Source organism: Oncorhynchus nerka, linkage group LG13 (assembly GCF_034236695.1).
Source record: "Oncorhynchus nerka isolate Pitt River linkage group LG13, Oner_Uvic_2.0, whole genome shotgun sequence".
Lineage (NCBI taxonomy): Eukaryota > Metazoa > Chordata > Actinopteri > Salmoniformes > Salmonidae > Oncorhynchus > Oncorhynchus nerka.
Genome location: NC_088408.1, coordinates 81301922 through 81317679, shown reverse-complemented (window position 1 = coordinate 81317679; position 15758 = coordinate 81301922). Strand labels below are relative to the sequence as shown.

The 15758-nt window shown below is 41.4% G+C and overlaps 1 protein-coding gene and 1 non-coding gene across 2 annotated transcripts; both read left to right on the top strand.

Moving 5' to 3' along the window:
• Positions 1-2954: 2954 nt before the first annotated feature.
• Positions 2955-15305, top strand: LOC115140249 (prominin-2-like). Its single transcript, XM_029678494.2, has 24 exons — positions 2955-3041; positions 3380-3633; positions 3962-4008; positions 4546-4757; positions 4886-5006; positions 5151-5214; positions 5292-5381; positions 6677-6861; positions 7090-7158; positions 7288-7351; positions 9177-9327; positions 10700-10858; positions 11159-11282; positions 11443-11582; positions 11763-11847; positions 12043-12189; positions 12333-12404; positions 12494-12583; positions 12773-12826; positions 12959-13039; positions 13301-13369; positions 14021-14110; positions 14293-14399; positions 14794-15305. Exons 2-24 carry the CDS (start codon positions 3405-3407, stop codon positions 14942-14944), a joined length of 2601 nt encoding a protein of 866 aa, XP_029534354.1. The 5' UTR covers positions 2955-3041; positions 3380-3404; the 3' UTR covers positions 14945-15305.
• A 49-nt stretch (positions 15306-15354) lies between these two features.
• trnag-ccc (transfer RNA glycine (anticodon CCC)) lies at positions 15355-15425 on the top strand. The gene has a single exon. It is a non-coding gene; the product is annotated as a tRNA-Gly (tRNA).
• The last annotated feature ends 333 nt before the right edge of the window (positions 15426-15758 follow it).

Here is a 15758-nt window from a genome sequence, read left to right as displayed (position 1 = left end):
AAAGGGCTTCACAGGCAAGGATATTGCTGCCAGTAAGATTGCACCTAAATCAACCATTTATCAGATCATCAAGAACTTTAAGGAGAGTGGTTCAATTGTTCTGAAGAAGGCTTCAGGGCACCCAAGAAAGTCCAGCAAGCGCCAGGACCGTCTCCCAAAGTTGATTCAGCTCCGGGATCGGGGCACCACCAGTACAGAGCTTGCTCAGGAATGGCAGCAGGCAGGTGTGAGTGCATCTGCATGTACAGTGAGGCAAAAACTTTTGGAGGATGGCCTGGTGTCAAGAAGGGCAGCAAAGAAGCCACTTCTCTCCAGGAAAAATATCAGGGACAGGCTGATATTCTGCAAAAGGTACAGGGATTGGACTGCTGAGGACTGGGGTAAAGTCATTTTCTCTGATGAATCCCCTTTCCGATTGTTTGGGGCATCCGGAAAAAGCTTGTCTGGAGAATACAAGGTGAGCACTACCATCAGTCCTGTGTCATGCCAACAGTAAAGCATCCTGAGACCATTCATGTGTGGGGTTGCTTCTTAGCCAAGGGAGTGGGCTCACTCACAATTTTGCCTAAGAACACAGCCATGAATAAATAATGGTACCAGCACATCCTCCAAGAGCAACTTCTCCCAACCATCCAGGAACAGTTTGGTGACAAACAATGCATTTTCCAGCATGATAGAGCGCTTTGTCATAAGGCAAAAGTGATAACTAAGTGGCTCGGGGAACAAAGCATCAATATTTTGGGTCCACGGCCAGGAAACTCCCCAGACCTTAATCCCATTGAGAACTTGTTGTACATCCTCAAGAGGCGGGTGGACAAACAAAAGCCCACAAATTCTGACAAACTCCAAGCATTGATTATGCAAGAATGGGCTGCCATCAGTCAGGATGTGGCCCAGAAGTTAATTGACAGCATGCCAGGGCGGATTACAGAGGTCTTGAAAAAGAAGGGTCAACACTGCAAATATTGACTCTTTGCATCAACTTCATGTAATTGTCTATAATAGCCTTTGACACTTATGAAATGCTTGTAATTATACTTCAGTATTGCATAGTAACATCTGCCAAAAATATCTAGACACTGAAGCAGCAAACTTTGTGAAAATGAATATTCGTGTCATTCTCAAAACTTTTGGCCACAACTGTACACCTGTTGTATTGGAATGCTGTACCTAATAAAGCACTGCTCTGCCTTCTTGACAGCACTATCAACAAGGAAGGCCCTACAGGCCCTTGTTTTGTCGCATCTAGGCTACTGTTCAGTCATGTGGTCAGATGCCACAAAAGGGGACTTTTGCAATTGCAATTGGCTCAGAACAGGGCAGCATGGCTGGCCCTTGGATGGACACAGAGAGCTAATATTAATAATATGCATGTCAATCTCTCCTGACTCAAAGTGGAGAAGAGATTGACTTCATCACTACTTGTATTTATGAGAAGTATTGACATGTTGAGTGTGCTGAGCTGTCTGTTTGAACTACTGGCGCACAGCTTGGACACCCATGCATACCCCACAAAATCAAATCAAATGTATTTATATAGCCCTTCTTACATCATCTGATATATCAAAGTGCTGTACAGAAACCCAGCCTAAAACCCCAAACAGCAAGCAATGCAGGTGTAGAAGCACAGTGGCTAGGGAAAACTCCCTAGAAAGGCCAAAACCTAGGAAGAAACCTAGAGAGTAACCAGGCTATGAGGGGTGGCCAGTCCTCTTCTGGCTGTGCCGGGTGGAGATTATAACAGAACATGGCCAAGATGTTCAAATGTTCATACATTACCAGCATGGTCAAATAATAATAATCACAGTAGTTGTCGAGGGTGCAACAAGTCAGCACCTCAGGAGTAAATATCAGTTGGCTTTTCATAGTCGATCATTGAGAGTATCTCTACCGCTCCTGCTGTCTCTAGAGAGTTGAAAACAGCAGGTCTGGGACAGGTAGCATGTCCGGTGAACAGGTCAGGGTTCCATAGCCGCAGGCAGAACAGTTGAAAATGGAGCAGTTGGACTGGGGGCAGCAAGGAGTCATCATGCCAGGTAGTCCTGAGGCATGGTCCTAGGGCTCAGGTCCTCTGAGAGAGAGAAAGAAAGAAAGAATTAGAGAGAGCATACTTAAGTTCACACAGGACACCGGATAAGACAGGAGAAATACTCCAGATATAACAGACTGATCCTAGCCCCCCAACACATAAACTACTGCAGCATAACTACTGGAGGCTGAGACAGGAGGGGTCAGGAGACACTGCCACAAGAGGTCTCTTCACAGTACCCAAGTCCAGAACAGACTATGTGAGCCGCACAGTACTACATAAAGCCATGACTACATGGAACTCTATTCCACATCAAGTAACTGATGCATGCAGTAAAATTAGATGAAAAAAAACGGATAAAAATACACCTCATGGAACAGCGGGGACTGTGAAGCAACACAAACATGGGCACAGACACATGCACACACACAATAACATACGCACAATACACACACATACACATGGATTTTGTACTGTAGATATGTGGTAGTGGTGGAGTAGGGGCCTGAGGGCACACAGTGTGATGTGAAATCTGTGAATGTATTGTAATGTTTGTAAAACTGTATAAACTGCCTTAATTTTGCTGGACCCCAGGAAGAGTAAGCTTTCAAGCTTTATCGTGTTATCCTTGATGATTCTTTTAAATTGTATGTGGAGCGCCCCTTATGTACATGTATGTATTTAATAAAGAAAAGTATAATAAATTCAATCAATCAAATAGGGCTTCCCACCTCCGAATCCACGTAGTATTCCATGCTATGGGTGTACTGTATATACTGCATTATAATGTCTATGGATTTATTGGACCAATGAATGAATTCAGATATGGCCTGGTCATGTAATAAACAAAGAACACCCTGTATAACTTGTTCTCAAACCCTTCCTACTGAAGGTATGCTGTTTTAATGTCAAGCTCATCGAACACAATTACAACCACAACACAATCAGAGAAACTTAGAGGACACACTGTTTCCATGTTTATGGAGGAACCTCGCACTTCATTCAATTGAAGGTAATACTAGATTTCGGTTATGCCAATTGACTGATAATAAGGGACTTTTCGTTAGGTAATTCTATTAGGCTAAATTAAGATTGCAATTTTTTGGTCTTGGTATATCATCGGATTTGTGAACTGCTGCACCACTATACAAACACTAAAGCTTAGAATAATTACATTAACTGATTAAAAACATAATCCTGATTTAAACAAAAACTACTTCTACTACTACTACTACTACTACTACTTCTACTACTACTGCTGCTAATATTATCATCATAATCATTCAACACATTGTCACTGTCATCATCATTATTATGATCATCATATGTTTGTGAATCTGTGACTCTCAGCAGGACATCAAGTGCCTGATGAACCATGGGGCCGAGGCTCTCTCATGGCAGTTGGCTGTGGATGTTCATGTCCCTACTGGGTGCTGCAGACTGCACTTACCACTGCCTCAGCAGCAGCAGTGACACACAACCTTTCCTCTCCTTGACCCAAACTCAGACTTGGCGGGTGGAAAGCGATGGTGGTTGCCTGAAGCCCTTGTATAACTTTGCCAAGCTTTTCCTTGACTCAGTACAGCCAAATCCTTTCCCGGAAGGTAAGCAAGGAACATTGATGAGGCTTAACCTTACACTGTCTGTTGCACAGGGAATTGGAGCAACATTTTGAAAGCCCACATTCTTAGAACACACTGTGAGTTCGTTGCACTGTGAGTGACTTATTGTAAGCATTCTAATAGATGTCCTACATACTGAAGAGCCATATGATGTTAACATCTGCTACTTCCCTTTATTGACCCTGAAATTATACTACATAGAAGAAGTATTGTGACACAGAATCAATATAACAATGGTTAGATGTCTTAAAAACTACCAGTTTCCCTTGGCTTAGTGCAAAAACAAAACCTGTATGATTTCTATTTTCAGATATCATCTCTACAGCTTTAAAGACTGAACAACTAGATATTCCACAGGTATGTGCTTCCTATGGTCTGTCTCTATGGTGTTCCCTGGCCTTATGTCTTTCTGTTTCAGACATATTCCTGATTTATATGTTGCATATTATACATTCATGGACAAGATGTTCTGCTATGCCTTTACAATCATATCAGCTCGACAGATCGTTTCAGATCCTCTGTCCCACACTGGTAACATTACTGGTTTGTGCAGCTGATTTCCTCCTCCTACAGTGAGGGTAACATTATGTAATGCATGTTTTTTTAGCAGACACTCTTATCCAGAGAGACTTACAGTTAGGTGCCTTGTTCAAGGGCACATCGACAGATGTTTCAGCTACAGAGCTCAGGGATTTGAACCAGGAACCTTTTGGTTGCTGGCCCAACTGCTTAACCGCTAGGCTACCTACTGCCTCTTACTCTAAGGGATTATTATCTCAATCAGATTTCCGTCAATGGATAACACCATTCTGACCTTTATGAAGTATTTGCTATTTGAAATGGTTGTTGCTTATGATGTAATCTTGGCGGTTTCATTTCCGCAACTCTCAACAGCTGGTTCGGTATGAGGCTGGATACATAGTGTGTTTGCTCTTGGCTGTAATTTACCTGCTCGTGATGCCAGTTGCCGGTGGAGTCCTTGCTTGGAGGTCTTTCCATGGCAGGAAGGTAGAGGTGAACAACACTCAGTCATCATCATTAGCATCCCTCTACCATCAGGACATCGGTGTGGCAGCTTGTTTAGTTCTTGTCACCATTTTACTCCTGTAAGAAAGTATGCACACACACATGCACACACACATGCACACGTATGAAGTTGTATAATTACTGTGTATGACAGTGTATAGGTGGATATTGTGTGACGTGTGATTTCTTCCTTGGTATGTGTGTTTAGGACAGGGGTGATCTTGGCTTTCACCGTGAACAGTCGAGTCAGTGAGAACATGCACCCAGGCCTGTATCATGTAGAGACCAGCGCCAGGATCATTGAAGACTCTCTAACTTCAATTACACAGGTCTAGCCGGCCACCATAACACATCATAACACTCTGTCTTCCTGGAATTCGTTTTTGATAGTTGGTTTGTTCTGGGAATTAGCATTTTGGAAATATACAGTTGTAGCCCTAATGCACTCTCTTTGCTTACTTTTTTCTGTACAGAAAATTAAGGTCATTATGGAACAGTACTCCATTCCCAAAGCAGAAATCTCAAAGGAAATGAATGGTAAATAAAGTTGGTAAGAAAATGTTGCCTATTTAAAAAAAAAAAATGTAAGTATGTTTACAATCTGTACTTTACAGATGCTGACGACATCATTGGTGCAACAATCATCTCCTCTTTCAACACTGATGTCGACGAATATCTCATAGACTTATCTGTCTCCATCGAAGGTGTGTTTCACTACAATATTTAAAAATAGATATTATTTCACCTTTATTTAACCCGGTAGACTAGTTGAGAACAAGCTCTCATTTACCACTGCGACCTGGCCAAGATAAAGCAAAGCAGTGAGACACAAACAACACAGAGTAACACATGGAATAAACAAACATACTGTACAGTCAATAATACAATAGAAAAAGTCTATATATAGTGTGTGCATGAGGTAGGATAAGGGAGGCAATAAATAGGCCATGGTGAAATAATTACAATATAGCAATTAAACACTGGAGTGATAGATGTGCAGAAGATGAGTGTGCAAGTAGAGATACTGGGGTGCAAAGGAGCAAAATAAATAAAATAAATAACAGTATGGGGATGACGTAGTTGGATGGGCCTAGAGCGTGACAATATACCTAGAGCTTTACAAAATTCTGCCTCGGGGAGCAGGTAAACTGTCCTTTTCCTGCTCCTGATGGTAGTTGCTGGAGGAGTTCTTGCTTGGAGGTCTTTCCATAGCAGGAAGGTAGAGGTGAACAACACTCAGTCATCATTATCATCATAACTCTACCATCAGGACATCAGTGTGGCAGCTTGTCTTGTTCTTGTCACCATTTATTCCTGTAAGAAAGTATACACACATGCCCATGGACACACGGACATACACACACACACACACACACACGCACACGGACATACACACACCCATTCATATCCTATTCAAATGCTAAATATTTTGCTGAAATGCATTGTCTTACATCTGACTTAAGACAAGGCAATACACCTTGTCAACTATTGTGACAGATATGATTGGTAAATTCAGTTCATATGTAAACCTGTTAGATGTTTTGTAGTGATGAGTTAGTACAATCCAGGGAGTGCCATTGGCTTGCACTCTGGCATACTTTAGCTACCATGATCACAGTTAGACAAAGGGATTCATTGTCTCTCATCCAGAGAAGATATGCGATTACATACACAAAACAAAGTCCTGAGTCATGTCTTCTCAACAGACACAAAAACCAGGGTCTGTATTCATAAAGCACCTTAGAGTAGGAGTGCTGATCTAGGATCATGTTGTTGTTTTTTTAGATCATAATGAATAAGAGGGGGAACCTGATCCTAGATCTGCTCCGAGACACTTTACGAAAAACAGGCCATGGCCACCAGTCAAAATCAGTATCTGCCACCCAGTACTTAATCAGACATTGTTTCTAATGTTTTATTCAAGTACAGGATCTCACTGAGTCTCAGTGACTTTCATTTCCTTCCCAATGGGCCTGTGTGTTTGTCTGTATGGACACAGATGCTATTGGAACCTTTGAGAACCTGCAGCTGTATCAGACGACCAGGACAGACCTGCAGGCCAATCACACAACCCTGCAGAACGGCATCCAGGGACTACAGAGCCGAGTGGAGAGTCTGGGGAAATGCCCCACCTGTGACGTCCCCAACCCTAGCAACCTGACTACTGTTGCTAACTACTACCTGGTATGAAAAATGGTACCCTTTTTTATATTTAGTGTAGTAGGTTTTGAACAGGGCTCATTTGAACAGGGAATCCAATGTGTCTTTCTCCAATGTTGTTTTCTTGTCTGTCAAAACCAAGAATATGATGGAGATCGATTTTTTTTTAAATAACATTTTCCCAGTGTATGTTGTATAATATGTCTGGTGCTGAATAATGTTGCAGTGTCTCTTCTGTGTTTGTCATTGTAGATCCCCAGTGTGGATGACAAGTTGAATGATATGCCTCCTGCATCCAGCCTCGCAGGCCTCATTGAACAGGTGGGCATACAAACAGGATTAATTTAATCACATCAGAATGGAAATGTTTGCAAAACTATTCTTGATATGTTGTTGCATTGAACTGGAGAAAATCTAACTGAAATAATGTTTTTATCGGCTGTCTTCTAGGGGAACCTAACCTTCCATGCCATTCCACAAAAGTGCTCAGAGCAAGTGGCTCCCACAATAGCAGGTGCATTTGAAAACGGCCTTCTTGTTCTTCATCATTATTTGCGATACTTAATTATGTCTAATGACCAAGTAAATGGCTGCAAGGCATAAATGTGCAATTTATCAAAACCTCTCTCTCTCTCAAATCAAAGTTTATTGGTTGCGTACACAGTCTAGTAGATGTTATAGCAGGTGCAGTGAAATGCAGGTGCAGCGAAGTGTTACTAACTCCTGACAGTGCAGCAAAAATGTTGAAAAATACACAAATAATAATGAAAACTAGAAACAAGAAATCACGAATGTCAGTACGAATCCATGTAACAACCCAAATAACACTGTATCAGTAATCTAATACAATCTATGCGTATATATACCACAAATATATACTAAGAATGATATGCATGTCATTAGATATATTACAGTGAGCTATGTTGAGAATCCCGTGTATAAATAAACAGTGGAACAAAATGCAATGTACAGCAGTAGATATACTATATATACACAAGTATGTGGACATCCCTTCAAATTAGTGGATTCGGCTATTTCAGCCACACTCGTGGCTGACAGGTGTGGCTGTCAGCACACAGCCATGCAATCTCCATAGACAAACATTGGCAGTAGAATTGCCTTACTAAAGAGCTCAGTGACTTTCAACGTGGCACTGTCATAGGATGCCACCTTTCCAAGAAGTCCGTTTGTAAAATGTCTGCCCTGCTAGAGCTACCCCAGTATGTGAAGTGAAAACGTCTAGGAGCAACAACGGCTCAGCCGCGAAGTAGTAAGCCACACAAGCTCACAGAACGGGATCGCAGAGTGCTGAAGCGCGTAGTGCATAAAAATTGTCTGTCGTCGGTTGCAACACTCACTACCGAGTTCCAAACTGCCCCTGGAAGCAACGTCAGCACAATAACTGTTTATCAGGAGCTTCATGAAATGAGGTTCCATGGCCGAGCAGCCGCACACAAGCCTAAGATCACCATGCGCAGTGCCAAGTGTCGGCTAGAGTGGTGTAAAACTCGCCGCCATTGGACTCTGGAGCAGTGGAAACGCGTTTTCTGGAGTGATGAATCACGCTTCACCATCTGATGGACGAATCGGGGTTTGGCGGATGCCAGCAGAACGCTACCTGCCTGAATGCATAGTACCGACAGTAAAGTTTGGTGGAGGAGGAATAATGGTCTGTTTTTTTTTTCATGGTTCGGCCTAGGCCCCTTAGTTCAAGTGAAGGGAAATCTGAACGTTACAACATACAATGACATTCTAGATGATTCTGTGCTTCCAACTTGGCAACAGTTTGGGGGAAGACCCTTTCCTGTTTCAGCATGTCCCCGGGCACAAAGCAAGGTCCATACAGAAATGGTTTGTCGAGATCGGTGTGAAAGAACTGGACTGGCCTGCACAGAGCCCTGACCTCCTTTGGGATGAATTGGAACACTGACTGTGAGCCGGGCCTAATTGCCCAACATCAGTGTCCAACCTCACGAATGCTCTTTTGGCTGAATGGAAGCAAGTCCCTGCATCAATGTTGCAACATCTCATGGAAAGCCTTCCCAGAAGAGTGGAGGCTGTTATAGCAGCAAAGGGGGGGACCAACTCCATATTAATGCCAATGATATTGGAATGAGATGTTCACGAGGAGGTGTCCACATACTTTTGGTCATGTATTGCATATTAGAATGAGCTATGTGAAGAATCTCTCTCTCTGTGTGTGTGTCTCTCTCTGTCTCGCTCTCTCTCTGTCTCTCTTTCTTTCTCTCTATCTCTCTCTGTCTCTCTCTCGCTTTCCTTCTCTCCTTGTCATTACTCTATTTATGAAACCTTCTGCCCTCTGTGTCTGGTTAACGTAGCTCTCATGTCAGTGCTGAATGAATCCCAAGAAGAGTTGCTGAACACCAGCCATAGGTTCCCCTCGCTGGAGTCTCTCATTGAGGCTGTGTCTGACTGTAAAACCACTGTGAGACGCTTTGCAGACCCAGTAGATTACTACGACTTTGTCAGGTAACATTTTGCTGAGTTCCAAATTGTACCCTATTGTCTATATAGTAAACTACTTTTGACCAGGGCCCACAAGTTCTGTACTATGTAGGGGATAAGGTGCCATTTGTGATACAGCCTATGACTATCATGGAACATTTATCACCAGAGTCATAAAATCATATCAATGCTGTCAGTTGTTAATCTCTTGTGGACAGACTACGTAAACATAAATTGTTCCATAGATTTGTACTGTTACAACGGGATGCATGAGATCAGCAGCATTAGTTCCAGTGCTTGGGTTTTTCATCACTGGTTATTCAGACAAATCACAATGTGATGTTAGCATCTTGCGAATATCTGAAAGTTAAGGGTAATTTGGCCCATAGACTTGCCTGTAACGTTCAGAGAGAAAGGGTGGAGCTCTTTGTTCCGGTTCCTAACCTCGTACTATCGCTCCGAATGGGCCCACAATTTAATTGAGCATCTGACCAATTACGTAAGATTTTTGTTCTGGATTAATCAAGATTAGTCACTTGTTAAAGGCCCAGAGCTGTCAAATACAACTTTCCTGTGTTTTATATTTATTTCCACACTATGAGGTTGAAATAATACTTTGAAATTGTGAAATTATGGTTATGTTGTTTTAGTGTAAGAGCTGTTTGAAAAGCCCGCCTGAAATGTAAGATTATTTTGCATGGGTGGGTATTTGGACAGCTTGGTGACATCACCAGGAGGTAGGAAGTGAATAGACAAATAACTAAGAGAGTTTCAAACCTCTCTGCCAATAACAGCTTGTTTTCAGGTTACATATCTCTATTAGGCTCCTCCCATTCAGGTCCTCCAATTAGGTCCCTCACTTAGACCACTCCCTGACAGTCCTAGAAAAATTATTGCTAGAGATATAGCTTTTTGCTAAGAAGGAGCTATTTTTGTTTATTTTTGACCAATTTAATTGAAAACAATTACAATAACGTACTTAATTGTTATCCAGAAAGTATTTGATATTGAGAACAAAAAACAGCTGCATTGGACCTTTAATACTAAGGTGTCATACCATACACATACAGAAGCATGATGAACCTGTCTACCACATTACAGGCATGGTTCCCTTAGCAGTCAGTAGCTTAGGCACATATCAGTGTATTGTAAACTATTTTCCATCTGACTGATACAGTATTTTGATTATCTCTGTCACTTACAGTATCTCAAGACATACAAAAACAAATTTGATAGTGTTTACCCACAGACTTCTGTATGCATCTGTCCCCCTTGTCTTCCCCTATAGGGTCACATATTTTTCCATCATTTATAAGATAACGACATGTTGACATACTTTTTGAGCAAAGACATTGAGGTGGATTGACGCCAGTATGTTGTCTGGCGCGCTCTCCAGGTGGGCAGTGTCATTGACACTCTGCATGGTGATGCTGGTCATAGTGGTTCTGATGGTGGTTGCTCTCTCTCTGGGACTGCCTGTGTTCTTCTACCCTACGATTTACTCCACATACCAAGATGCTCGACTGGAACACACAGCAATTGGCCTGTATAGAGCGTAAGTGAAGTATACCCGATTTAGCATATCATGGCCAGTATTCATAAAACGCCAAAGAGCAGGAGTGCTGATCTAGGATCAAATGAAGCCCACCCTGTCCATGTAATCATATTCATTGTGGTGTTAAAGCAAGAACTGATCCTAGATCAAATGTCCTTATCTGAGATGTTTTAAGAATACCTGTATCTTCTCACAGGTTACAGATCCAGTCCTGTCCTCTTCTGACATGGACCTGTTTTCTACTGACGGTATTGACTGTGTTTTTCTTTAATTATGTTGTTTTCTGTCATCATTCCACAGAGCTGTAGTAGCGAGCTTCGTGTTTTCCTGGCTTTTCATCCTCTTGGTCTTTATCGTGTTGTTTTTCGGGGGGAATGCCCACACCCTGGGCTGCCGGAGCTGGACCCATGGACAGCTCTTTGGGGTCAGTGAGGGCCCCTATGGAGCAAATGGGAAATATATGTGCATAGGGAATAATCTGTGTGTAAAAAGCTATTTTAAAAACCTTATACTTATTTAATTTAAATTACTACATACACAACTCATTAAAATGATTCTCTCCCCCGTTGTCATTTCTATCACAGTTCTTAGACCAGCAGAAGAATATTTTCAGCAGCCTAAACAACATCAGTCAAAGCTTCAACACCAGTCAAAGCCCCAATATCAGTCAAGAGACCAACTCTGAGACCCAACAGATTCAGCCCAGCACCTCAGCAATATACCAGTGAGCTCTCAATTGCTGCTCAATGAGCATCTGTCCTTTCATGTGCTACTGCCCCTCGCATTCCACAATGATGCTCAGTCACTATCATATTGTCTCAGACCGTTAAACTGGATAACAGCTTTTGTACCCTCTGTTTCTGGGTTTGGTCATACTTTTCTCTGTCTGTGCTCTTTGTTTCAGTGGCTGTAAGAGTGGACAGTCATTGTTCCACAGCATGCACATGGAGCAGCACTTTGATCTGGAGGACTTCCTCAATGCCAGCAAGGTGTTGCTCAATTTGTCATCTTCATATTTCATTTGTTTTCTGTTCTTTCAAATATCACCCTGTGTGACTAAGGTACTGTTACTACTGAACCTTTGATTACAGTATATTTACATTTTCAAATGGCATATAATAATGATACTGTCTGTGCCAGGTATTGAATATGTGCCTGGATGTTTCTCCTCTCATTTGTTGTAGTACTTGGATGGATTCAATGAGACTGCTCAGAATATGTCAGTCAACCTGGATGGCTTGAAACTGCTACCTGACAATGGCAGACAGGGCCTACTGAGCTTTAAACAGTGTGGGATAGACAGCATCAACTACCATGAGCAATTACTACTGGTATACACAGGAGCAGCAAATTGTGTGTGTGTGTGTGTGTGTGTGCGTGTGCGTGTGCGTGTGCGCGTGTGTGTGTGTGTGTGTGTGTGTGTCAGAAAGCTCCATATTTATGTTGTCCATTTATCAATTTATTGTCTCTGTAGCTAAGCACACCAGTTGTGAAGACAGACCTTGGAGTATTTGCCAATGAACTGGATAAGAAGGCAGAAGTTCCTGTAAGTCTGTCTTGGTTTAGGTAACAAATAAACCTCAGAACACAATGGACCATGTAAATTGCAATGCATGATTATTTTCTTCACATCAGGCAAATGGTGAAATTAAGGAAGAATTGAAAAAAGAGGCAGAAACAACCAGATATCTGAACACCATCGTTAAGCTACAGCAGACAAATGCAGTGAGTTTTATTTTGACATTTATTGTCATCCCAACCACAAGCATTTATAAGTGATAATGTTCCACCCCAAAATAAGCACATAGAAATTGTAGCTCTAAGTAGATTTTTTCCCAGAACTATTTAGACTCGCTCAGTCCTAACATTGCAAAGTATTTTATTGCCTCAAATTTGAATGTTTTCACTACTCAGGCAAAGATGAGCCAAATTGTGAGTGCCTTGAAGACTATCAGCACAGTCTACAAGGTAGAGTACTGTCACTATCTGATGATGATCCCTTTGAGATAAAATAACCACTGAGTTGTGTCTGTGTGTGTTTTAATGTGATTATTTGAGTGTGGTGATCAATCCCTTAAAAACGAATTCATCTCACTCTAGGCTAATGTAGACAAAGCTCTGGAAAGTTTGACCCAGACAGAAGTGGCACTCCACAACCAGCTTCCTTACATTGTCGGAAATGTAAGACCAAAATGAAATTGTTTTCCATTATTCTCTATGCACTTGGTCAAGGACTACATTACAATTAATTGTATACAGGAAAGTTGAACAGAGAATAGCTCTGGTCCAGAACGTTTTGTGTGGCACGTTACCACATGTAACGCCCTGGACCAGAGCTAAATGTAGAGCTGCTGTTAGAAGTTATGATGAATGACACTGCCAAAACTTTTCAGGGGTCATAGTTATAATGGTTCTAGACTGAGGTGAGGTTTTTCTCTGCAGGTGTCTCAGTGTATCATGGAGAAAGGAGAACAATCCCTGCTTCGGTACCTAGATTGGGTCCGTCATGCGGCAAGTACTGTACTAGTATGCCATAGAATTACACAGAGATAATAATAGCACTTAGCAACAACGTGTAAATCAGAATGGCTACTTTGGGTAGGTAATTGCTCATGTCACTGTTTTATTATGGCCATGTTTTCAAAATGTACATCATTGTTATGGTGTTGATGTACAGGACTGTGCAATTATTACTAGCACAACAAATGTCATACAGAAATAATTTCACTGGCAGGCACCATGTTGCTGCTTCTGAGCATTACATTTGGATACCACTACAGAATAATCTCTCCCCAAAGTGTTTGCAATAGTAAGGTCAAAAGGACAATAGTTTCTATACCATGATTCTTGAAACAGTGGAATATTGTTTCATAATGTCATGCTGGTAGGGTGTCAATAGACGTGAGGACATCCCATGTGTTTGGTTTTAAAGAGGGTACATTGAGTAAGTGACATGACAAGAAACATATTGCTTTGATGGATTGGTTATCATAGCTCCTTTCATAACCATACAATAACTGTCAATGTACATATGTACAGTAGCCTACATACAGGACACAAAACATCAGCATATATTACATCCTTTTTCTATGCACATTAGTCTCCATGGAGAACATAGACTAGACCTACTCGATAATTGATACTGTATTTTCCCATGTACAGATCTTATATAATGTCCTGGATTGCCATTGGCTTGCTGTGTCACTGGACAATGTGTATACAGCAGTCTGTCTCAATGTGGTTGATCCATTGGTGAGCGTTTTCTCTATTACTATATCCCAAACATACCATGCCATCTGATCTCACTCTCTCTCTCCTGCTGCCTCTCTTCCTTTCTTTTTCTGTCTTTCTCCTCCAATCAATCTGAGCATGTTACTCATCTCTGTCTGTCTGTCTCTCTTCATCTCTATGTTTTTGTTTCTCTCTGCATGAAGAATGCATTCTGGCTGTGTCTGGGATGGTGTTGTGCATTCCTGGTCCCTGGAGTGATCTTCAGCATCTATACAGCCAGGCGATTGAAGCCAGAGCCCACCTTCATTAGGTGAGAGAACCTTGCTCAGAACACTGATACAACATTCTCCTCATATAACTAGAATGAATAGAACTAGAATATAACTTATTCTAGTTTTGTGGTACTCCTTTCAGCTCAATGTATGAGTAGTGTCCATGTTAACCTGACTAGCAATTGTGCACCTAGCAATTATCTACTGTCTTTATTGGCTCCCACTGAATTGCGTCATGAGACAAATCTCTAACCATGTTTGCTCATACGTTGTGCTATAATACTAGTATGGTTGACGCCAGCTTTACCGCGCGGTGTAGTCACGTGGGTCACTCGTCAGCCTTGCTACTAAAATATAATACGTCCTTGCTCTATAAATGTAGTTCAACATAGCACTGTCGTTTTAATCATATATTGCTGTTTATATCTGCAGTAAGGATACATTCATCTTGCCTGAGAAGAAGACAGAGAATATGAAATGCCATACAGAGAAAGCTGCATCCAACAACTACATGAGCTTAGAAGAAGTCCATGAGATGAGCATGGTTTCTGAATACATCAAAAGCAAAAAATGTGAAGACTAAAACACTTGAATTTAAATGCAAAAAAAGATGATACTATGTTGAAAGCAAAATGGTGGGGTTACCCCATATGGAATCTAATCTTGTCGATTATAGAAATAATTTGTGTAACAACTCCTGACATCCTGACAACGTTAGTTGTGGTATCTATCGCTATGTGGTCTCGGGTATCTATTCTTATTTCAACTGGGCAAACCAGCCTCTATAATTCATCTGAAGCACATGCCTATTTAATCAAAAGCGAAGGCCTATGTAATCTGATAAATTGGTTTATTCGTTTCTATTCGTTTTTTTCTACTAAGTTGTTATAATGAATAAAAAACGAATACATGTATAATACAAATAATAAAATTACTTAAAGCATTGCCTTTCTCTTATTAGTATTATCACTGTATTTCTCTCTTATGTCATCAGCGCCGCTGGTGTAATGGTATCATGGAAGATTCCCATTCTTTCGACCCGGGTTCGATTCCCGGGCGGCGCACAAATTTTATTTATTTTGTTCTCGCCAAATTCCAAATCAAAAAGTATTGTGAAGAAACCAAATTATATATTGAGTAATACATCCACCGTCACCTATGTATTTGGATGCTTTCATCTCACTTGAGAGCGAACCAAAGATTTTCAAAGGTCCAACTACTAAACCCACCCTGGCCCCACTCAAGGGAAGTTTGGATTTGCAAAAAAACACATTCACACTTGTATATTTGTGTAATAAGACAAATATAAGCACCGATGAAATTATTATTGTAGAATTATTGCATTGTCAACCCCTATCGCTGACGCTAACGTTAGCTACAATGTTGCTGGTTGTGAT

Bases quoted from the DNA above. Each gene is read 5' to 3' on its own strand.
- LOC115140249 (XM_029678494.2), top strand. From the start codon at position 3,405: ATGGGGCCGAGGCTCTCTCATGGCAGTTGGCTGTGGATGTTCATGTCC. The intron at 5,215-5,291 runs GTAAATAAAGTT...TGTACTTTACAG, and splicing joins AATCTCAAAGGAAATGAATG to ATGCTGACGACATCATTGGT. The intron at 6,862-7,089 runs GTATGAAAAATG...TTGTCATTGTAG, and splicing joins CTGTTGCTAACTACTACCTG to ATCCCCAGTGTGGATGACAA.